This window comes from Phyllostomus discolor, chromosome 6, assembly GCF_004126475.2.
Source record: "Phyllostomus discolor isolate MPI-MPIP mPhyDis1 chromosome 6, mPhyDis1.pri.v3, whole genome shotgun sequence".
In the NCBI taxonomy this organism is placed as follows: Eukaryota; Metazoa; Chordata; class Mammalia; order Chiroptera; family Phyllostomidae; genus Phyllostomus; species Phyllostomus discolor.
The window spans coordinates 155,839,065-155,862,648 of NC_040908.2; the positions used below are offsets into that span (position 1 = coordinate 155,839,065).

General features: G+C 57.3%; 2 protein-coding genes across 9 annotated transcripts in view; one reads left to right on the plus strand and one right to left on the minus strand.

Moving 5' to 3' along the window:
- The window catches only part of ATG13 (autophagy related 13), a 37,383-nt gene extending 35,600 nt beyond the window's left edge, over positions 1-1,783 (plus strand). For 5 of the 8 annotated variants that reach the window (XM_028515470.2, XM_028515471.2, XM_028515469.2 and 2 more), the window contains one exon: positions 329-1,783. In XM_028515470.2, coding sequence (XP_028371271.1) covers positions 329-406 — 78 coding nt within the window. In that variant the 3' untranslated portion in view covers positions 407-1,783. The remainder of the gene's footprint in view (positions 1-328) is intronic. The other 3 variants (XM_036029332.1, XM_028515472.2, XM_036029331.1) reach the window with 1 other exon arrangement.
- A 3,041-nt stretch (positions 1,784-4,824) lies between these two features.
- On the minus strand, positions 4,825-23,571 carry ARHGAP1 (Rho GTPase activating protein 1). The gene is made up of 13 exons (XM_028516654.2): positions 23,455-23,571; positions 19,650-19,831; positions 19,329-19,424; positions 13,520-13,607; positions 9,088-9,219; positions 8,636-8,722; positions 8,349-8,447; positions 7,865-7,972; positions 7,710-7,786; positions 7,472-7,549; positions 6,940-7,068; positions 6,673-6,776; positions 4,825-6,554 (listed from the first exon to the last, which is right to left on the minus strand). The coding sequence occupies exons 2-13, from the start codon at positions 19,780-19,782 to the stop codon at positions 6,375-6,377; spliced, it is 1,311 nt and encodes a 436-aa protein (XP_028372455.1). The 5' UTR covers positions 19,783-19,831; positions 23,455-23,571; the 3' UTR covers positions 4,825-6,374.
- Between the last annotated feature and the right edge of the window lie 13 nt (positions 23,572-23,584).

Genomic DNA, 23,584 nt, shown 5'->3' on the forward strand with positions numbered 1-23,584 from the left:
CGGGCCTCCCAGGGGGTCCCGGTGCCCAGCACGGGGTGTGAAGAAATCTTCTATTGTTGGTGTGGTCCTTTTTTATCTCATTAAGTGTGGGGGCCACTTGGATTCCCCAGGCTACCCTGTTAAACCCCCTCTCCAACCCCCACAAAACCCCGAAGCCCTCTCTCCGCTGCCTGCTCAGCCGCACTCGCCTGCTCTCCCAGCCCGGCACTGCTGAGCTGAGCTGAGCTCTTGCTGTGCTCTGTTCTGTGTTCAGGCCGGGGTGGCGGGGTGGCTGCCACTTCGAGGCCCTGCCCGAATGAGCAGCTCTTTTTCTCCCCTTCTGGTACAGGACTCACTCCCAGAGAAGCTGGCTGTGCACGAGAAGAACGTCCGAGAATTCGATGCCTTTGTAGAAACCCTGCAGTAAAAGTTGGCGCCCTCAAGTACCGGCAGCAGCCCCCTTTTGTGGTCCCAAGAGACAGAGAGCCTCCCACTCATCAGCTGCTCCCGCCCCTCGTCCTGCTCCAAGTCAGGTGGAGGGAGGCTGGTTTCCCCCATGGGGACCCAGAAGTCCCTGCTCTCACCTCCTGGATTCTCCGAGGCAGCAGTCAGGCCCAGTTAGAGCATCTGGAAGAGTTCACCCTCTGGCCTTGGAGATGGGGAGACCCTTTGCAGCAAAGGGGCCTCGGGCGGGCCATCTGCTTCCACTACCTGTCAGCAGCTGCTCCAGTGAGGCTGTCATCCCGCCTTCCCGCTGCCGGGCCCTGTTCCCCAGGTCTGCCCTGCAGCTGGCCCCTCTTCCGCCCTCCTGCTGTTGCCACCAAACCATTCGACATTCCAGCTGGTGGCCCGGAGACTCGCGTGGAGGCAGAAAGAGGAAGGAGAGGTTGTGGGAGGAAGAAGGAAGTGCTGCTTCAGGCTCTTTGTCGTCTCCTTCAGTTCTGTATCTTCTTCCTCTCTCCCCCCCTTTGCCCCTGTGCCTGTATTTTTGGCAATATGATGCCATCTGCCCAAGATGAGAACTCCAAAGTCAGCCATTCCCACCCTTCGAGGCTGTGCTAGCCCCCCCCTTAACAGAAGGTCTGAGCAGCCCCGGTGGCCGCCAGTGCGCAGCCCCTCAGCCACGCAGGCTCCGCCCTTGCCTGTTGGCCTGGGGGCCACAGCAGAGGCTCTTGTCTCTTCCCTCCCCCGTTGCCGCTCCTTGGTTATAGGACATGGTAAATATTTATTACTTTCAAAGACAGATATTTTATAGAGAAAATATGTTTCAGGTGAGGTGTTTTCACTTGGGGAAGGTGATGGGCCTCTTCCTGGGGCAGGGCCTCCACCTGTGGAGGTTCCTCAGGTTCCAGGTTGCTGCTCTGGGGATCTTCCTCCCCGTGTGCTTTAGGTGGGAGCCCGCACAGGGCTGGCGAGGGCCACAGGGCCTCCCAGGCTTGCTGCGTTTGAACTGACAGCAGGCTTTACCTTGGACGCCTCTGTTCCTGGTGAGAGCCTTGGATCTCTCTCGGCTTCTGCAGTGACTGACTTTGTTCTGGCAGCCTAGGAAGCCCCGGGTGCTAAATGTGGCGACTAGCGTTGTGCCGCCCGTAGTGCCCACTGGTGAGCCCAGGGAAGCCCAGGCGGGCCCCTCCTTCTGGGGTACTTGTTCCTGTTTCTCAGGGCTGGGTCGTGGGCCCTTTCCTCCTTTCACCTGGGCCTGGCCACCACCTTCCTCTAACCCCAGGGTTTGTGCTGTCCTGAGGTTTCCTGGGTGTATTGGTTCCTTGTTGAGAAGCTGAAGCTGGGCATATGATCCACCTAACCCCTCGGGTGTTGTTACTTGAGTAAGTCAGGTGCCTAGCCAGCCTCACCCCCTCTGCCATCTGTCCCTCTCCCAGCCCGTTGGTCATCCTGGGCGTGCAGAACTGGGCCCGCCCCCTTTCCTCCGGTCCACCTGGGGTATTCATGGGGAGCAGCTGTTCCGCAGTGGAGCACGTGGCCCTCAACTGCTTGTTAGTAAATGCATGTGACATCGTTCCCACCTGCAAGGCTGATCTCTGAGGGCTTGAGTGGGCTCTCGCACTGTCTCCATTAGCCTGAGCCCTGCCCCTATGCGTGTGCTCCGCTGCCAGAGAAATGTTCCCAGCAGTGTCCACCTGGCCCTCCGGTCTTCGGGCCAGAGCACACCCACGCCAGCTGAACCCATCAGGTGTGCCCCCAGGCGCCAGCGCTGAGAAGAGTGAGGCCCGCTGTGGGTCACTAATCGTCCCCCACCAGCTCCAGTGTCCCAGCCACTGCCCTCCTTTTGAGGCCAAGCATGGAAAGGTCTGTTTGTGTTAGCCGTTGTCCTCTTCGACTTCTGGCAGTTGGCCTGTGCGGGCGGCAGCCTGTCTCCAGGACCCCAGCAGCCAGAGGCCAGGTAGGCTGAGCCTGGGAGGAGCAGAGCAGTTGTCAAGGCCGGCCCTTGCCCCTCAGCCCGGGACAATGAAAGGTGTGAGCCCCAGACTGACCCCAGCATGGGGCTGGGAGTGGCCATCTGTCTCCAGGTGGCAGAGCCCCTCCCCCCTTCTGCCTACCTTGTTTGGAAATACTGTTATACTTTAAAATGTATTCAAGAGATTTCCAATAAATTCTTTTTCTGTACTTTACAGCTTTCTGTCCTGCATTTGTCTAAAATCCTAGCCCACTGCCTCCCAGTTCTGTGCAGACACGGGGCGCCATCGGGCTCCAAGGAAGGGGAGCCATGCAGTGCACAGCAGGGCGGGGCTTCCGAGGCCTGGGGCTGGTCAGGCAACCTCTGTGCCTCGTTTCCCTGGGCTGTAATGTACCTATTTCAGGGGCTTTCGTGTGAATGTTCAGTGAGATGATGTGTGTAAGGTAGATGTACCTGTGTAGGAACTTAGAATGAAATCGCCATTAGCAGCTCCCTACTCCCCCTACGCCACAGGGCTACCCCTTCAGCCGGGCCCGGAGGCCACGGAAGGCCTTGGACTCAGAGGGAAAGACCCGGGTCTCTGGCGTGTGTGTAGGGTGGGGCTCCCCAGGTTGCCTGGGATCTGTTTGCCATCAGTATGAGGGGTTGTGGCTGAACACACCGGACTGAAGGGGAGGCGTTGAGTGAGTAGCAAGAAGTCAAGGACCTGTGCCGGTTCGTGTAGCTGCCCAGGGCACTGGCGTGGTCTCCGGGGAGTCCAGAAAGTAGAAGAGCCCTGCGGGATTATCCCCGCCCCTCCCCGACCTGGGCACTCATGTATCCAGCGTCTCAGCCCCGCCCCTGCAGAGCCCCCTCCTGCCTCCTAGTTTGTGCCCACGGCAGCAGGGGCAGGGGCAGTCGGGGAGGCGAGACCAGCTGCCTGACAGACCTCGGCACCTGCTGTTGGGGTTGCCTCCCCTCCCCTTCAGGCCGAAGCCTGGCTCCAGGACAGAGGAGGGCTAGCTGGAAATTTCTGATGTCCACCCAAACCTGAGGCTGAAAAGAGCGGGCCGCCCACTGGTGCTTTGGTGGGCTGTGGGAGCCCTTGCTTGTCAGTCAACTACATGTGACACTGGCCGCACAGCCAGTCGGGATGGCGGTGGCAAACCCCTGGGTTAGAAACCGTGGCACGGCATCTCCTGGTGTCCTCGCCTTCACCTGGAACCCCCCAGAAGCGAAGTGTTCAGTGTCCCCAGGTCCGACGATGGCAGCCTGCCCCTCTCAAGCATCTCCCTGCACTCCGTCCCCAGAGACCCGCTGTTGCTAAGCCAGGGATAAACTGGCTTTTGAGTCCCTGGCAGAGGCCCTGCCAGGAGCCCAACCCAAGTAAATAGCTCCCTCCCTGTCTCATGCTCCCTTCCCTGTTGCCCTGGGTCACGGCCCCTCCCTTCTAAACAGTCCGGAGGAGGAGAGCCATAGAGGCAGCCAAGGCCTCCTGTCCCAGCTGCCTGGGTGAGGGCCACGGCTGTGCAGTAGAACCAGCTGCCTGGAGCTCAGTGCCTGTGTGTACAGCCACATTCTGACAACACAGCCGACCCCGCGGCTCTGGCCTGGCTCCCCCGGCCCGAGCGAGCAATGATGAGAAAAAAGAAGAGGCCCAATTGAGGCCTCCATTGTCTCCTGATTGCCACTGGCAGGCAAGCAGCTAACAGCTTGAACTTGACCACTGTGCCCAGAGAAATTCTGGCCCACCCCCTCAGTGACAAACCACTCTTTAGACGTTGCAGTAAAATACACATAAATGTTACCATCTTAACCTCTAAATCAAAGCAAAACCTCAAAAGAGGAATGGAAAACAGGAACTTCCAGGACGTCCGTGTGAGCAGGGGGCAGGTAGGGGAGGAGTGGAATGGTCAGGTGAGGGGTCTCCAGCCCAGCTGCTGCGCAGGTGGGACTGGCACCTCGTTCACCTGTGAAAGGACGGCCATCCTTGTTACCGCTGGGCAGGCGCTCTGATACGTAGTGTGCATGCTATTTCTCACCCTCAGAGAAAGGAGGGCACCATCTCAGAGGTGGGGCTCATAAATGTCTTACCAGTGAGACCTGGTGAGTGGTGGAACTAGGATCCAAACCCTGTCTGACTCCAAAGCCTGAAATGTCGGCCCCCCCAGCCCGCTCCATTTGGGGGCAAAGGTGGCCCTGGTCGTAGGCTACTGCCTGTGGCAGCTGGTGGGAACGCTGTGGGTACCCACAATGGAAGTGACTGTTCACGTGGGGAAGGCGGTCAGGAAGCTAACCGCATACCCGCTCACAAATGAACGAGAGGAGAGGAGGAAGGGGGCCGGGGCGGGCCGGGGCGGGGCCAAGGCCCCAACTGCTGCTCTCACGCAGCCTCGCCACCTCCCCGCCCCGCTCTGAACCTCCACACCCACTTCTCTGACAGCCTGACGGGCAGTTTCTGTCTCTGTTTTTATTGAAATACAAAAGTGCAAAGGTGAAATACATGATTGGTGCCAGGAATTCATTAAATGTGAATGTGAACACTTGATTCACAGTACAAGCCCCCACACCCCCCAGGTGCAGACCATGGGGCAGGGGGCAGGGGAACGACCACATGGACCCACAGGCTCCCCAGTAAACGGGGCTGCGTGAACATCCGATACACAAAGGAGGGCAGAAAGCAGAGGCCTGCACCCGAGCTAGAGACCCAGGGACTGATGGGGCCAGCAGCCATGCCAAGTCCTGGGAGCCCCGACATGCCAGCGCCCTGGGCAGTGAGCCCAGTGAGGTCGGGCCCAGGTTCCACCCAGCTCCCAAGTGGAGGTGGGCTGGTCAGTGAGGACCCACTCAGTACAGGCTCTGGCCAAGGCTGTGGGGACAGGGCCACTGTGCAGGAGTTTCCCCACTGCCAGAGGTCAAGGCTGTGGGGGCAGGGGAGCTGGGGGTTGCCACAGTTCACCAAGAAGACGTGTAATGCTAAAGGACACAAATGCAATGAGGGGCAGCCATCATCACGGGGGCCCAGGTTTTCTGAAGGACACCGGCCCTGGTCAATCTAACTAGCAAAATCTCCGCCCAGCCCCTCCAGGAGTCCCCAGCAGGAGGAAGGAACCACCACAGATCCTGACGCACCGGGTCACCTCCGGCCAGAGAAGAGGCCAGTGTGACTCCACACGGACAGGACCGCATGAGCCTTAGGTCCAGAAGCCGTCCTGAGACAAGGCTCGGAGGCCGAGCCTGCCTGTCTGATCAGGCACTAGGGGTCCCTCGGGTGGGAGTGGCGTCTAGCTCAAATGGGTGCTCGGACTCAGCCGGGGCACCCAAGCTGCCAGACATGGCAGAAGCAGGGGTCAGAATGTCCTGGGGGCAGTGCCACTTGGGAAAGGCTGACCGGGATCTGTGGAAGAGGAAGAGAAGAAGGCAGCAGCAGGAAGCCGACTCCAGCCTGTGATTCCTTAGCTGTGGAAATACCCAAGGCTGAGCCGGTGGAGGGGCGGACAGGAGCAGGGTGTTGTGCCCAGGCCTTCCCCCAGACAGGGAGGAGCCTCAGCAGGGCTGTGAAGCCAGCTCGGCCTTTTATCCCCCAGCAATCAGGAGTGTCAGGCCAGCCCCAGCTACATCCCGGCCGGCAGTGATTTGGCATCTGCGGTTGCCAGGGAAAGAGGCAGGAGAAAGCAGGAAAGGGACTGCTGGGGCCAGTGCTCTCACTGGAAGAGCCAAGGCCCACTCTGCACAGCCCCGCAGGAACCAAGGATCCAAGGAGGCAGAAGTGTAAGGCCGAGAAAAATGTCTCATGGTCACGGCGAGGCCTCCAGGGCCGGTGAAGTGGGCTGCAAAGGAGGGGAGGAGCTGCCCAGATGGCTGGCTCCAGCTTCTATCTCCCGGGGCCTCACAACCCCTTCCTGGGCAGGAGCCCGGGGCTCCCCAGTGCCAGGAGGAAGGGTCCACACTGGGGCCATCAGAGAGGGAGACTGGTGGGCAGGGGCTGGGCTCAGAGCCCCTAGGAGGCAGGGCTAGGGAACAGCTCCCCTTGGTGATCCAGCAGGAACTTGGTGAAGGTGTTGATGGGGTTAATGGCCTTGAGAGTGATGGCAGCATCCTTGGCCCACAGCAGGTTAGGGCCAAAGACGACGGCCAGGTTAGTGTTGGTCATCTTGTTCTGGTCACAGAGGGCAGACACCTGTGCAGGGCAATCAGAAGGCTGCAGCAGATGCCATGCCACGGGCCCTGCCTTGCGCGCCTGCTGGAGCTCCGCCCCCCGCCCCGGCCCCCTCATCAGGTGGGCGGTGGAGTCTCACCTGCACCAGGAAGGCAGTGAGGAAACGCAGCACCTGGTAGTTCTCCTCGGGCAGCGTCTGAAGGGCCTGCAGGGTCGCCTCCACTCTCTGGCTCTCATCAATGTCTGTGAGGAATGGGGGCCCAGGATGCGGGAAGCCCTCACACGAGACCCGAGGGGAGACCCCGACCAGACCTTCCTCGGGGCACAGGCCAAGCCCGCCTGCTCCGAGCCCAGCACAGACCCAGCAGAAGCAGCTCAGAGCTGGGGAGGGAGAGAGGGCACTCACTGAGGAAGCCCACCACGTGGGGGTAGAGGTCAAAGGTGAGCAGGGGCTCGGGAAGCTCCCGCAGGAAGGTCTTGAGGATGACGGCTGGCAGGTGCAAGTCATCGTACTGGTCAAAGTCCACAGGCAGCCCTGGGGGTGGGGGAGGGGAGGGGAGGAGCTGGGCCTAGCCTGGAGGCCAGCAGCCCCTCCGGGGGCCTCCCCTCTTCCTCTGTGACAAGGGGGATGCCGGTTCAGGCCATCTGGGTGGAGTGGGGCTCGCAGCACACGCAGTTATTCCCTGTCTTCAAATGAACCTGAACACAAGACCCCGGGGGAGGGAGGAGCCTGACCGATGAGGGAGCAGGACCCACGTGATTACACCAAATGCCACGAAACCACCAACAGGAAATCTGCGGCCCTCGTTTGCAGGGCAGCAAAGAGCAGCGAGCCCCCTAACAGTCACACACATGCCCCCAGGCCCACCCCACCCCCACCCGCCACTGGTGCGACCTGGGCCACCCTGCATGCCTGGGCGCATGCCCGGACCACTCACCCATGTTGTACTTCTGCTGCACTTCCCGTACAACTTGGGTGTTGGCGGACCTCCGGAAAATGCCCTCCGTGGTGAGAGCTGGAAACGGTGGGGCCTGGTGAGTCTCAGAGTTGGGGGGCAGTGTGTAGACTCCCCCACTGTTCTGCCTTGGGGCTCCAGTCAGTGTGGGTGCCGGCACACCCTGCCTGGCAGCTTCCCCAGGGGGCGGCCCTGGAGGCAGAGGGGCCAGGGCACTCACCGTGGGCCTGTAGGTGGGCGATGGTCTCCCGGAGCACGAGCGGAATGGGCTCCTGCTCCGGGTTCTTCTCCTGGAGGCTGTGGGAACAAGGGCAGTGAGCGCGGCCGGCAGCCCGCCCCAGGCCCAGCCCCAGGCTCCCGCTGTTCCGTACTCACTGCTGCAGCGAGACCCCAAACTGCTGGTTGGGCAGAGGGGGCCGCGGTGGCATGGGCTTGGGGGCCGTGGCAGGGCTCTTCTGTGTGGACTTCAGGAAGTCATCGTACCTGGGGAGCGGGCGGGGCGGGGTGGTCAGGCCAGCTGCCCGGCCCCGTCATCGCTAGGGCAGCCCTCGTTCATCAGCACTGGTGTGCTCTTTCACGCGGTTCACTAGACTCAACCCTCGCAACAACCCTGCTTTCCACACCAGGAAGGGGGCACTTTAGAGAGAGTCGGTCACGTGGCTTCTAAGTGACAGAAATGGGATTCGAACTCTCTCTGACCCCCTCCTTGCAGTCTCGCAATCACTGTATCGGCTTCCTCTGCTTGCCCTGGAGGTCTCAAGGCTTTCTCCCCCCTGGGCCGGAGCATCCCCCCCCCCCCCACAGGACCACGTGCACAGGTGCCACCCGGTGGGCACGCACAGTCCCTGGCTGGCCTCACTTGAGCACTTGGCGAGGGATCCCCAGCTGCTCCAGCTTCACATGCTCGCTCAGCTCGCTCAGGTAGTTCACATAGAAGATCTTCTGCCCAAACTTGAAGCTGCCCATGGAGGAAAGGGAGAGGGTCGGGAAGTGCACTGGCTGGGGCAGGCCTCCACTGCCCCTCGGCGCCCCACCCCATCAGGCAGAGGCCCCGCCCATACGGGCCTGTCCCCGGGATGCTTGCCCTCCTCTGGCACCTGCATTGGAGTTCACGGGGTACCAGCACCCCACCCTCGGCCCGCTCACCTGATGATGGGCTTAAAGAGGATGAGCAGCGTCTTGATGAACATGGTGGGGTGCACGATGTACAGGGCCTTGATGTTCTTCTTGTACCTGCGGAGGCACAGGGGGCATCAGCAGTGGCGTGCCAGGGGCTCCACGGAGGCAGGCTCAAAATGGGCATTTTCTGATTCGACTATTCACGCAAGCCTGCGAAGCATCGCTGTCTTTCCATTGCACAGATTAGGAAACAGAGGCTCGGAGTGGTTGCGTAACATAAAAGGTCACAGAGCGAGTAAGGAGAGAAACTGGGATTTAAGCCCAGGCCATTCCAACTTCAGATTCTTTGCATTTAACCCCGGTGTGGGCACCTGACTGCCTCTGAGGCATGGAATGAGCTCCCGCCCAAGCACAGGGCGGCCCAGAGCCTGACAGAGCTGCTGGCTCCAGAGCCACCCGCCCCAGGGACCCCCACCCACTTGCGGTCAAACTCCCGGTAGGCATCGCGGAGCCAGCTGAGAGAGGGCTTGTTGTCGCTGGTCAGGCCGTGGTGCAGGTAGAGCAGCGTGTAGTCGCTCTCCACGTACTGGTCCAGCGTGTGCTTCAGGTACCTTCAAGAGAAAAGACCTGCTGGGGCCTGCCCTGCACACGAGGGAGCCCCTTCAGACAGAAGCGGGAGTCCCAGAAGCCTCCAGCTTTGATCGCACCCCCTCCCGGGGAACCCCTGACCCTGCACTGTCCATCACGTTTGCGTCATCCGCTGCCACGTCAGGGAGGCGTTGCGGCTGGGCTGGGCGGAGCAACAGCAATAATCATAACAACGGCTCCCAGTTTTGAGCACGGGTTACAGGGCAGGAGACCAGGACTCTAACTGGCATCCTCTCAGGCACACGCGGTAAAGACGGGACTCACAAGGCCCTCGCAGGACTGCCAAGTCAATAGTAACGGCAGTCACCATTTGTCAGTATTAAGCTTATAGTGTCTGCCACGCACTTTGCACACATTATCTCACGCTTCCCTCGTGACGATTAAGGCAGCTGTTATCCCCTCCTTATGAGGAAGGGCGATGAGGCTTAGAGAGGTCAAGTGTTTATCCAAGGGCCTCCGCAGAGCTAGCTTATGGTGGAGCCTGGTGAACTGTCTAACTCCTGAGTCTGCATTCTTGACCACAGCACAGCTCTCCCTCTTATACTAAAACACTGCCCACGAGAAGGGGTGGGGTGGCCAGAGGGTCCCCGCCCTGCCCCTGCTCCAATCACTGGGCTTTTGGTGGACCGAGGAACCACATCTCACATCCCTATGCTCACAACGGGATATCTACCACCCCAAAGAAACACACACACAGTGTGGAGCCCACTGGAGGTGGAAAGGTATGAAGAGAATAACCAAGAATTCCAGAAAGGGGGGAGTCCAGGGGCATGCCCTCCTTTTGGTTGGCCAGCCCCAGGCCTCAGCAGGATCCCCACTGGAGGCTGGGAGGCAGGAATGCTAAGGGCTTCCAAGGGAGGTAGGGAAGGGGGGGAGAGACGTGGGGAGGGGCCTGAGGATGTGACTCAGTGCCCAGACACCACCTGATCTAACCTGGAGAATATAACTTACACAGTGGTCCTCGGTGCTAGGCGGGCACTGAGGTGTCTAGGAATGAATTACTGTTGTGGTTCCAATCACTGTTGCTACACAGTAATTTGTGCCTTAGACACACGCTGAGCACTTTGCAAAGATCTGTCACATAAAGACCGCGTTTTGCAGCGGCTCTCCCTCTCCCTGTGCAGCGCGCCCGCTCTTTTCCCCACCCCCCACACCACCACCCCGCACAGCTTCTTCCCTCTCCTCCTCCTAAGTTCCAAGGTCCCTTCTTCTGCCTTTGAAACTTGTTCCCTGGGCCCACTTCTTCTACAACTCACTTCTCCCTCGGTGACTTTCTAAATGAGCTGCTTTTTCTAATTTGAGTCTTGGCTCTGAATTCTTTCTTAGCCAGAACTCAAGTACTGAGGTTGCTGAACTGAGGTCCAGTCTGACTCCACCGGTCTAACACCTGGAGCCATTCTGGCCCCCAAACCAGCAAGCTCAACACATGTTTTTGATTTGAAAAGACAGCTTTGAGGGCAATAGAGATAGCATCTGTCTCACTCCAGCAGCATGAAACTATGTTAAAAAAAAAAAAAAAAAAGTAAGTCCTGGCAGTGTAGCTTAGTGGGTTGGAGCACTGTCCCACACGCCAAAAGGTCAAGGGCTCGATTCCCAGTCAAAGCACAGAATGAGGTTGCGGTTTCGATCCCGACTGGGTACGGGAGGTGATGGATTGATATTTCTCTCACATTGATGTTCCCATCCCTCTCTCTCTCTCTCTTCCCCCTCTCTAAAAATAAATAAAATCTTTTAAAAATAAAAAAATATTTTAAAAATAAACATCCTTTAGTGAGGATTAAGAAAATATTTTTTTAAGATGGCATTTCACAACTACAAAAGAATACTAGTAGCAACGGAAACACACCCATCCTTTGATGGACGTGCAGCCCTTCGGAGGGCGGGGCGGGGTGGCGAAGCTACAGATGTTCCTACTCTTTGCCCTGGTGACTATGTCCAGGAACTTACCCTAGGAGAGTAAGCAGAGGTGAACGGAAATATTTGTGTAGAAGGCTGTTCATTGCAGCCTCTTTTATAATGGAAAAAAAAAAATCTGAGCAGCAAGCTAACGGCCCAACAACAGAGAGCTGGCTGAATAAATCACAGGGCGTCTATAAATAGAATGCCTCACAGGATGCTCCTGCGGACAAAACCGGGCTGCGAAGTGCGGTGTGAGAACAGTGGTTACCCTTTCAGTGGGGACCAGAAGTGCGAAGGGAGGTTTGTGGGTGGGGCTGCGGTGGGTGGGTTCAGTTTTTCACAACTCACCAAGTAGTATGCACAACTGGTTCACTTTTCTGTATACATCGCATATGTCAATAAAAATTTTTAAAGGATGTCTTTGATGAATGTTTAATGCTCAGAAGATAAAAACATTAAGATACGAAACCTACTATAGAGTTCTGTATATGTTCTTTAAAAAAGTAGGAAGTAGCCCTGGCTGATGTAGCTCAGTGGAGTGAGTGTGGGCCTGCGAACCAAAGCATCGCAGGTTCAATTCCCAGTCAGGGCACATGCCTGGGTTGCGGGCCAGGTCCCCAGTAGGAGGGCACGAGAGGCAACCACACATTGATGTTTCATTCCCTCTCTTTCTCCTTCCCTTCCCCTCTCTCTAAAAACAAATGAATAAAACCTTTAAATAAACAAATAAAAGACTATAATAAAAGTAGGAAGCACATACTCTAAAATATTAACTGCGGTTTTCTCTCTGGGGGATAGGTTTATGGGCAACTTTTTTATACAGTTGTCTATACCTTTTCTTCATGGCTATCTCCATTGTTTAAAATTCCTGAAATCTGTAACACTCGACCAGTGTATACGGTGGCATTTCATGCACGTGGCTCACGTGATGCCCGCAAGGAGCCTGCGAGGCAATGCTTGTTTTTACAGGGCCCAGGAGCGACGGGCCCCACGCACACAGCCAGTGAGAGCAGAGCTGGTGCTCCGCACCCAAGCTGCAGACACTTCCTGCTTCAGCCCCCAGATGGGGCGGACAGCTGGGAGAGCCAAGCTGGAGATGACCCAGCTGAGAACAAGAGGACAGGACTGACCCTTGCTGGACATGCCTCTCTGCTCCCACAGGGACTGTGGCCAGGGCAGGTGGGGGTGGGGAGACCCGTGCGGGACACAGGCCCAGACGGACGGACGGACGGCAGATGGCTTCCTGAAGCCAGACGAAGCCCCAGAGTGGGAGCCGCCTCCCTCCTCGGGCTCTCTCCTGGAAACCGGGCGCTTCCCCACCCCCGTGCTCTGACTTCCTCCCGCTCAGACAAGCATCTGGCCGGGAGTCCGTCACCTGCTTTGTCAGATGTGTTAAAACGGTGGCAAACAGGGGCCTGGGGGACATGAGACTCAGCGACCCTCAGGCCGAGCTCCCTGGCCCGCTCCCGGCTGGGCCACACGCCCGGGACAAGGCTCGGCCTGCCCCACTTGAGGAGCGGTGGGAGGGGGGTTCAGGGGGCCAAAGAGAAAAATGTCACGCAGGTCAGGGGAGACTCGGGCCTGGTCACCATGGCTCACTGGGGCCGCAGGGACTCCGCACATAGGCCCTTCCCCTTCTGCTGCGGGGCCCCTGGGCCATCCCGGCCCCTCACCACGCCCTCCACACACACACCCAACCGGCCAGGTTCCCAAAGAGTTGGTCTGGGCAGTGAGGAACTGTGGGTCTCTGGGAGTGCTTGGAACTGGTCGGCACAGAGAGCGAGAGGGGAAGTGCACCCACACCGAGGAGGAGGAGCAGCACCGGGAGGAGTCCCGCACACGCTGGGGACCCCAGGCCAGCCAGTGCAGCTCCGACTCAGTGAGGGGTGTTCCCGGGAACGGCGTCCGACAAACTCCCACTTCCATCAGCCTCTGGACTTGCATCAGGAGATTCCCAGACTAGCCAGAGCTGCCATACACACATCTGTCTAACAGAGCCCAGACGGGATGCTCTCGTACAGGCGGGGAACGACCACAGCCACAGCGGGCACCGTTCCGCTGCGGTGATCAGCCCTCACGTCCGGACAGTTATTTCCCTTTGCAAAACCTTTCCGCATGCAGTGCCTCACTCCTACAAGGAAGGAGGGCTGGACGGTCATCCCCTGAGAAAAGTCTAGAAAAAGAGGACTAGAAACCAGGTCTGACACCCCCAAACATAAAACAGCTCCCTCAGGAGACGAGGGGAGGCACTGAGGGAGGGGGCCTGGCACCACCCCCCCACACACACATAGGCAGGGAGAGTGAGGAACAGACCAAACCAGGGATCTAGGCACACGCCCCACCGCCTGCCCGCAGGGTACTCACCCCAGGAGCTTGCTGTGGTCCAGCTGGTGGCTCGGGGGCATTCGGCAGGCACTAAACACAATGATCTTCCGCCCGTACTTGTCGTCTCCTAGGCGTGGAGACAGAGGGAGCACAGTGGGTGAAGGATGAACCGAGAGAAGCAGGCTGAGGGCCTGCAAGGCACCAGGCCTGGAGACCCGTACCAGTTAGGGCAGGGGCCAGAGCAGTCTGTGCAGATGTACCTCAGGCAGCCACCTGCACCCAAGGGGGTGTTGCTGAAGAAAGAAGGACAGGTTGCTCTCAGGGCTACTAAGCTGGGGCATAAAAAGATAACATGGCCCTGGCTAGTGTGGCTCAGTGGACTGAGCGCCTGCCTGTGAACTAAAAGGTTGCCAGTCAGGGCACATGCCTGGGTTGTAGGCCAAGTCCCCAGTCAGGAGCGTGCAAGAGGCAACTGATGTATCCTTCACACATTGATGTTTCTCTCCCTCTCTTATTCCCTTCCTTCCCCTTGCTCTAAAAATAAAATCTTTATAAAAAAAAAAAAAAGAAAGAATGTGACTTTAAAAATCACACCTGGTAGAAGCAAGCCCAATGCCCACCGGCGGATGAGTGGGCAAAGAAAGGGTGGTGTATCTGCACGATGGAATACTGTTCAGCTGTAAAAAGCAACAAAGTACCAACACATGCTACATTGTGAGCGAACCTTGAAAACACGATGCTAGATGAAAGAAGCCCATCACAAAGGGTTACATATTGTATGATCCCATTTACATGAGCTATCTGGAATAGGTAAATCCATAGAGACAGAAAGCAAATTAGTGGCTACCGAAGGCTGGGAGGGGCAAGAACAGAGCCCAGCTGCTGATGAGTACAGGGTTTGTATGGGCATGGCCGAAATGCCGGAACTACGTACAGGTCCACGTCACTGTGACCGCTAAAGACCGCCGGAATGCATGACTAAAAGTGGTTAATGCTATGCTAAGTGAGCCTCACCTCCATGTTAAAGTCACACCCTTCAAAGTAATGCTGTCCTGCCAAACAATCCCCTTGGAAGCCCACGCTTGCTTCAGAAGCGCCCCCTCTAAGCAGCGTGCGCTTGGGAGACCTCGCCGAGGAACGCAGCCTGATGACACGGTGGTGTCTCCTTTCCGACCACTAACAACCCTTTCTGATTGTATTAGCAGCACTGTTGACCACACTTGCCTCTAACTCCTGGACATTTCTAAGAATCATATCCTTTCACGTTAAGGATATCCCAAAGAACACAAAGTGGAGAGGAGGAGTTTGCCATGCTGGAGGCAAGTGCTCATTTGGATGTGATCTCTCTGGACGCTTGTCCAGAACTAGTCGGTCTGGTGAAGCCAGGGAGCTCCCCTGACATATGCTGTTCCCCCCACCCCAAGGCAAGAGGTTCTTCCAGGGTCTGCACAGACCAAGCAAAGCCCGGTGGGGTCAAGATCCGGTCACTACTCTCCCACGGCCCTTTCCTGCATCTCTACCCTCACGCCTCTCCAGTCACCAAACCACACTTGCCCAATCCCGACTGCTTTCACAACCCATGAAACGCAGTGAGTCCGCCTCCCACCTCCCTCCGAGGACTGAGGATCTTCCATGCCTCGCTGACTGTCTTCTCCATATTCAATAAGCCATGACCTTGATGATCCTTCTCAGTCAGTGACCTCACTTAGCAGTCAGCGCTTTTCCAAAGTGGTTGCCAAGGCTCTGACTCTGCTCCCTAGGGCTGGGCCAGCATCAATGGAAAGGCTGAAGGAGGCTTCTGGAATGTGGGCCAGGTGGCCCCAGCCCCTGCTGGCTACACTACTCCTTGGAATGGCTCACAGGGTTCTCCAGGCGCGGCTCCTGCCTCTCTCTGGGCCCACTCTGTGCGCACTTGCAACGCAGAAGTGCTTGCACCCCTGTCCACGTCAGGCTGCTTTGAGCCTCTGCTGGTTCTCACGCCAGGCAGACCTCCCTGTGGACAGTTTTGCTCCCCCGCTCTAGGCTAGCTCCTCTGAGTCCTTAAGACGCATCCCAGGCATCACCTCCTTCCAGAAGCCTGTGTCCTCTCCTCCTTCCCCCAGACAAGTGAGCTGTCCCTCTTCATGGCTCCAAGCGTGAACGTCACCTGTGACACTTTGACTGCCCTGTACAACGGTTGATGTGCCTGGCTTGTGAGCAGCTCAAAGGCAGGGACGGTGTCTCGTCCGTCCTGGACTCTCTCACGCCAGCCCAGAGCCCAGCATGTGGCAGGTATTCGATAAACGTCGGCGGCCTGCACAAAGACGTCAGCCAGCCAGCATGCCACGGTGTGCACAGCTCTGTTTCTGGGTTTGTTCATGGTATCCAGGTCATCAGACCGCTCTAGGCAGCGAGTTTCTCAGAGCTTGGGGCAGGACTTCTCCAGACTGACAAGCAGAGAACCCCCTGCAAGGCTGTCTGAGACGGCGCAGCTCACCCAGCAGCGGGTCTATGTGGAGGAGCCGGATGCCGCCTGCTCTTTCATCACCTAGCCTAGATCTGGGCGCTGGGCTCCTTCCAGCCACTGGCGTAAGGCAGCGGGGGATAGGGGAGGGGCCTCTGGGGTCCGCTCTGATTTACTTCCCATGGGATCAGACGGGAGGAAGAACAGCAGACTGGGATCAGACTGGCCAGACCAGCCTCATGTACAATCTGGAGCTTCAGAAACCCCTGGACCTCCTAGCAGAACTGTGTGTGAAGGGCAGGACATCATGCCCACTCCCCTCAAGCGGAGGAAATGCCCTGGATGTGGGAAAAAATGCTGGAAGGAGCACGGGGTTTCCGAAAGTAAAGCAGCCTTCCCCGGCTGGCAGACTTGAGGATTTAGGCAGCACAGGGAAGTCTGAGCTCCCTCGGGTTTGGAAGTCGAAGAGCTAGTAACTGGTGAAGCAGCAACTGGGATGAAGGGCCAGAGCCTGGGCTCTATCTCTCAGCTGGCCCAGCGCCTTGTACGTGGGAAACTGGGTTCTCAACCAGGGTCCCACTGTGGGCATCCACCAATGTCATGATGTCACACACAACGTTTTACAAGCACAGGCACCTGTCTTCTAGGGAAACAGGTCCATTTCTTTCACGCTCTCAAAGACCGGCTCTAAGAACCATTTCACTGGAGTGTATACTCCTTGCAGGAAGGAACGTGTGACTTCCCTCAGTGAATCCTTGGTGCTGACCACGGGGCTAGTGCTCCAGTGGGTGTTCTAGAAATGCGTGCTGAGTGAGGTCAGCATGGGCTTGGGGACAACAGGAGGAGCAGCGAGGAACAAGATGGCAAGACCCCCAACCCCTGCACAGGCGAGGAAAGCGATACAGGCAACCTGAGGGTCCAGCCCCTGCCCTCTAGAAATGCTCAAGTCCTTGGGTGACCCAGGCATTTGCCAGCAGGCAGGGCAACTGCGTCTCCAAGAACATATGTAAAAAGGCCCAGAACTGCTCTGCTGATCTCAGAAGAGAACAGACTTCTGCCCTGGAGACCGGAGGGACAGAAGGAGCCACAGCACTGGTGCTTCCAGAGCTGGGGGACAGGGCTCCCTGAGGAGGAGGCAGGGCATTGGTGGAAAGCCCCCGGAAAAGACCAGCCCCCAGAGAATGAAGCCTCTGCATTCCCCAGATACCGATCAGGAACGCTCCCCGGGTGGCCTGGCCGGGGTGTGAATCAGCAACGGCATTCTGGGAACTGCCGGGCCAGCCACCCGCAGGGGCCCCACAACCTGCAGAGCAGGAGAAGGAGGAGGTGGGAGGTGGGGGCTGGGCAAAGTGCTGGAGCCGGCTCACACATCCGGTAAATTGTTAAATTGTCGGGAATACTGCAAGCCAGGTGGCATCATGCCGGTAGCTTGGAATCTGTCGTGGTAGAAATTGCAAATGGTACAAATAATAGCCTTTTTTTTTTTTTCTCTTTTCAGGAGGGCCACTTTTCTGGGAAGAACCCACTTGGACTGAGTCAAATGTGACAGTGGAGCAGGACAGCCACCGCTAGCGAGGAGAGAGAGGCTACAGAGGACTTGGGGACATAGCCCCTCCTCCGTCTCCATTCCAGCAAGGGCTCTTTCTCTGGTTCCTAATGCCAGGAGAGTGGCCCCCCCAGGATGTCACCATGGTCTCATCGGGCGAGTGTCACTCTGGCAGCGCCAACCCAAACTCCTGCCAGCAGTCAGACAGGCACACACGGGGGACAGCCCCGGCAGAGGGGCCCTGGGCCTGCAGCACTCAGCTCGGGCTTGAGGAGCCAGCATGCAGGCCAGGCCATCGCTCAGAGCCAGCCAACCCCCTCCCCAGGCTCCCGGGCACGGCCCCTCCCTCCCCGACACCCCTTTTCCTTCGGCTCTGGATGTGTTCCCACACAGCCCCCACACTTAATTCGTGGCTATTTCCGGCTCCCAGGCACTGCCCACTGCCAGCTCCCTAGAGTGGAGATGCAATTAAGCCGGCCCCAAGAGCCCTTCCTGATCCACAGCCCAGAGGCCACAGCCCAGAGAGGCCAAGCAGGGAGAGCCAGGAACACACCTACCTGGCTGGGCCCCCTCAGGCTCATCACACCCTGGGGAGACAGAAACAGGTTGCAGCTCTGCTCGCGCGGGGGAAAGGGGGCCACCTATGCGGAGCGGGGAGCCTGCTCTGCCTTGAGACTTGGCCTCATTGGCCAGGAGGAGGTCAGGATAGACTCCTTCCCATCAGGCAGCCCCCGTGCCCCGATCAGGTCCACCTCTGGTAATAAGGTGCTTCACCTCACGTGACTCTCCTGAGCCCAGGTCAGGACCAGATCAGGAAGAACTCTCAGCCTGCTTCAGTGCGGGTGAGAGAGGCCACAGCCAAGGCCCCCTACCCAGACCAGGGCAGGCTGCAGAAACACAGGTGTCATGGAAACACCTTTGAAATTAGGGATAACCTTCTGAGCCCAGCCTTCAGGACAGATGGAACTCCCTGCTGCTTCCCTACGGCCAGCTGCCTCCTGGGCCCTCAGCCAGTACTACACTGGGTCCAGGGACCCTGTGCTCCCTGCTCCCCTTGCCCGCTCCAACGCCTCAGAGCAGGGCCACGCTGTCACCCTTGCTTACAGCTGCCTGGCCTCACCAGCAAGGACAAACAACCGTTAGGGACAAGATAAAGGATCTTGTAATTCACTTCCTCTTCCAGCATTAGGACCCTAAGGGCAGAAACCAGGTCACCAGCATCCCTGCTGCCTCGCTGCTCCTGGAGTCTCCTGAGGCCAAGACCCAAGGGGTGCTCTGCACCCACTCAGCACACGTGCCTCCTGGTGCTCCAGGGGTCCCATGGCCCCTAGCTTCCAGACTTGGAGGTAGGGTTTCCCGGGAGGAACGGGCACCACCCCGCTTTCCAGTAACTGACGGAGCAGAAAAGCCGATGCGAGGGCGGCGGGACGGGAGGTGAACGACCACTTCTCCGGGGCTGACTCCACGCTTTGGGCCAGGCCCTGGCACATTCACTGCGTGACCCTCTCAACAACCCTGTCAGGAAGAAATCCCTCAGAGAGCAAAGCTGGAAATCCACCCAGGGCTGTCTGACCTTGAAGCCAGCAGCCCACACTGCCTCCCACATACCATCCGCCCATGGAGAAGTGGGGTCACAGGCCAGGATGTGGTTGCAGGTAAACAAACTAAGTGGCCACCACAATCAAGTCTGTGAGTTTCAAGAATGGTTCTTGTGCTCAGGAGCCTGAGGGTCAGGGGTCAGACCACAAAATGGGCACCGCCCCTCCCACAGGCCCCTCCCCCGTGGCACCAGGGGATGGCCTCCTTAGGCTCGGCAGTGCAGACTGCGAGGAAAAAGGTGCAAAGCTGGGTGTGCTCACCTGCCACCTCCACTATCTGGTGCCGGGCGATGTCGTAGTAAGGGTCATCCCACTTCAGGTGTGTGACAGGTTCTGGGGAGCTGCTTTTAGAGTCATCTGAGGAACAGGGCAAAGTCACGGGGTAAGCTTGGGAGGCTGGCACAGCGTTCTCCCAAGACTGCTGCTCTTTGCCCCCCCCCCCCCCCCCGTCCCGCTCCCCAGTAACGCTTGTGCTCCCAGCCCCACCCTGGACCCCATCCTGCCCTCCTGGAGTCGCCCTCCAGCGGGAAGGGGTTCTCCTCCTAGGATGCCTGTGGCTGCCTGAGATCCACCGGTGCCCACCTGACTTGGGAAAGTCCGGCATTTCATCCGACGGCCAGTTCTTCTCATCAATGGATGCCAGCTTCAGCTGGTTCAGAGCCTGGCTGGTGTCATCCAAGGTCAGGTCGTCCTGCAGGTCTGAAAGTGGGTCCATGGCCGAGCCTGCACCCCACAGCTTCACCCCACAGAACCTGAAGGGAAACCTGGGAGAGGACAGCGGGGTGGCAGGTCAGTGACACCCTCTTTCCACCTATCACCACTATGGCAAGCCTCCGGCTCCCTTCTCCCTGGTCCCTGTTCCTCAACACTCCTCATCCTTGCCAAGAGCTCCATGCAGCTCCTGGTCCTCCTGGCGCCACGGTTTTCTGGCGCGTTGCCAGAAGAGGCAGCTGGGGCCGAGGATGGCACAGCTCAGTGCCTGCCTTCAGGTCCTCCCGCTGGACAGGGAGGACTCGTGCCAAGCCCTGCGCTGCCCACCACCCAGCTGTTCAGTCCTGCAGTCCCAGCTGCAAAGGGTACAGGCCTGTGCCCCCTCCCCTCAGGGGTCACAGAGCACAGAAGCTTCCAGGCCCCAGCAGCTATGGGGTAAAGGCAGTATAAGGACCTAAGGGGCATAGGGATGCTCCGAGCCCCCAAAGGGCAGCTGTGGCCTGGCTACGCCATCTCTGACCCCTGTCCTGGGGAAGAGGAGGTGGCCAGGGACCACAGGGTCCCAGAAAATAGGCCATGGCCAACAGCCCCTGCGGGATTTGCCCCAGGACAGGAACCAGGAGCAGAGAATGGAATCTGCCTGCCAGTCACAGCAGAAAATCTGAAAGCTCCTGCCCTGCCCCCCACCCCCACCACCCCAGCCCACTCTGATCTGTGTGGAGCTTGACACTAACTTCAAAGTGGCAAAGGTCAACAGAGGAATGCAGGGACCAGAGCGCCCAGGTGGGAAAGGGGGAAGTCCATGACATCGTCAGGGTGCTGAGATACAGGCAGTGAAAGAGAGCAGGCGGGGAGGGAGAAGAGCCGGCCCCGACACTGGGCCTGACCAGAAGGCTGTGGCTGCGTGCACCTCCTGCCCTCGGCAGTAATGGGAAGCATATCCCTCTCCCCTCACAAGCCTACCACATGGGTGGTGAGGGAGGGGATGTCTAATTCAACCCATTCAGTGCAGCCCCAAAGAAGAGGCTGCCTAAGCTCACTGCATTCCTGAGTCCAAAAAATGACATATATGGTCAGAGAACCCGCAGGGCAGATAAGGAGTGCAGACAAGACCCAGGCACGGGTCCGGACAAGAGAGAACTACCAGCCGGGATTCAGACCCGGAGCACCTCTGACGACGTGACAACCTTGCACATGTCACAGTCTTGGACTCTGACGGTAAACTGGCTCCCTGTGCCTAGCAACAACCATCCTGTTACCAGGGCAACCACACAGATCCAGTGGCAAAAGCTGTTTCAAGTTCCTGAGCCAAAGCTGAGCAGCCAAACAGTGCCCCCACCCCACCCTACACCCCCAAAAATCTTTTTCCTCTTCTTCTCTGGCCTTCTCTGCCGTCCTTATTCCCTACTTCTGCTTACCACCAAAATATAAGTCTCTTCCCATGAACCTCTACTGTTTGGGAATGCACTTCTCTCCATGAGCACTGCTGTGCCCCTCACCCCAGCTTCCCCATTCCCCTTCTACCCTCTAAGGCAGGCATACCTCAGTCTTGAGGAATCCGCCCCTGATTCATCTACATACTCAAGAGGCTCTGAGGGCTCGGCCAAAGGACACCCACCCCCGCCCCCACTGATATCAGGGACAGAATTCAGCCCAAAGTAACCCTCTCCAGACCTGAGCCTTCTCTCCCTCTGTGCCTTCCTTCTGTCACTGCCCAGGCACCAAGTGCTGCTTCAGCCCAGCCCACAGCCATCCAGAGGAGTCTTTCTGCACACAGCGGGTGCTTGATGCAATGAAAAAGGTACACAATGTGGTATTTGGAGAACCGGATTACAGTCCTGCCTAAGCCAGTGAGTCGCAAAGATGCTGGACAGCCCTTTTCCTATCTGGTCCTAAATTTCCTCATCTACAAAAGTGAAGGTTCTAAAAAATGACTCATGAACATGGACGCCAATGTGATGACTGCAGGGGAGAGAGGGGTGGGTGGAGGTGGAAGAGGGTATAAAGGGAATAAATGGTTATGGGAAAAATATAATTAAAATAAAAAAAAAAAGAAGTGAGGGATCTTCCCAGAAATAGAATTCTCCAGTATTCTAAAGTACTTGTGCGGAAGTGAACAGGATTAGAAGGCACAGCTACAAACTGAAGTATGTGTGAGGGAGGGAGAGGGTCACCCTCTGAAGGGAGCCGAACTTGAACTCCACCTCTTTTCCAGTAACTCCTCTATTTTGTCAGTTCTCCCAGAACCGGCCCCCCTGCACACAGCCCCTCTTCCAGAATAACTAATCACAGTTGTTCCCACCTCCCAGCTGGACTGGCCTCTCTTACCACCCTCCAGCCCACAGCTGTTGCCCCCCACCCCTCCCGCCAGCCATGGTGAGCCTGGAAGCTTAGCTCCCATTCCATGGGAGGGTGAGCAATGCTAGTGAGGGGAAGTAGCCTGGGGGCCTAAGACTCCAGGCGTCTACAAACCCTGCTCCCCTCTGCAAAATACTCCTTAATGGGAGAATTTTTTTTTCCCCTTCTCAGTAGGTAAAAATCTACCTTTGTCAAAATCTCAAGACCTGTGTTAGGCAGTTTTTATGTAGAGGTTTTAAGTTCTGGACTTCTATGAAAGTCATATGAAACTTGTGGTCTTTTTCCCTAAGAAAAATCAGCATTTGCATGAAATCTTGCATGGGATTTTAAGGGGTTTGCATGCCCTCTGAGAGACCCTGATTAAGAACCCCTGACCCATTCGGAATTACATCTGACACGTGTAGATAGATGCTCAGTCACTTGTTGAATAACTGAGTTAATTCATCTCCTAAGTAGAGAAGGAAACCAACATTTGTTGAAGGTTGTATAGCACCATGAACTGGACATAAACTATCTTTTAACTTCACACCTGCACCAATAAGATGTGAACTACTAGGCCCATTTTACAGTGTGAGGAAAGTGAGCTCCAGAAAAATATGCAAATTGCATAGGGTCATTACAGCAGAGTTAAGATTTTAACCCATATCTGTCCAAGGTGGTCTCATTGTACAGATCATTCTTTCAGTACTTCTCTAAGTGACTGTCATTCATGCAATTCTCAAGATTCAGAAAGGCTCTACAAAAAGGCAAATTAAAGCCTCTCCTCTAACCTCCTTACAGAATAATAGAGATAACAACTTGAAATCACATTCTCTGGCGTGGGGATGGTCCTCCTAGGAGCTCCACAATTGTGAAACGCAGATCCTACAATACAACCGCAAGACTTTCGACTACAATCACGTTTGCATAGAGCTCCACAGTTTACAAACCTGGATTGGGTGCGCTGATTATGAAATAGATGAAAGCGTGGCCTAATAATAGGTGGCAGGGTGGATACACTTCTGCCCCAAGTTTTTCTTCGCATGTCGCCAGATTCGACAAGGAAGAATTTCCCTTCCCATGGGCTTGCTCCATGATGCCGATCCGACCTGAGCTCTGCACCAGGGAGAGCAGGAGGAAGGCAGTAAAGGAAGCTAACTCACTGTAGATCGGGGAGTGGGGCAGAATTCCCGTAGCAGGAAGGCGAGGCTCCGAGGCCCCATTGCACCCCTGCTTCCTTCTTCGGATCCTCTAGAATCTTCCCCAAACAGATCGCATCTCTTCAGGCCAGTCCCTTCCCCCCACCACCACCCTGGGAGACCCGCGCCCAGCAGCTCACCTAGGTCCGACAATGCTCCCTTTGCCACGCCTGTCAAAGCTCGGCAAACATCCGGCTCCGCTGTAGAACGGGAACCACCCCCTCCCGGTGTCTTCACTCCCCAACCACTTCCGCCACACCTCCAACCTAC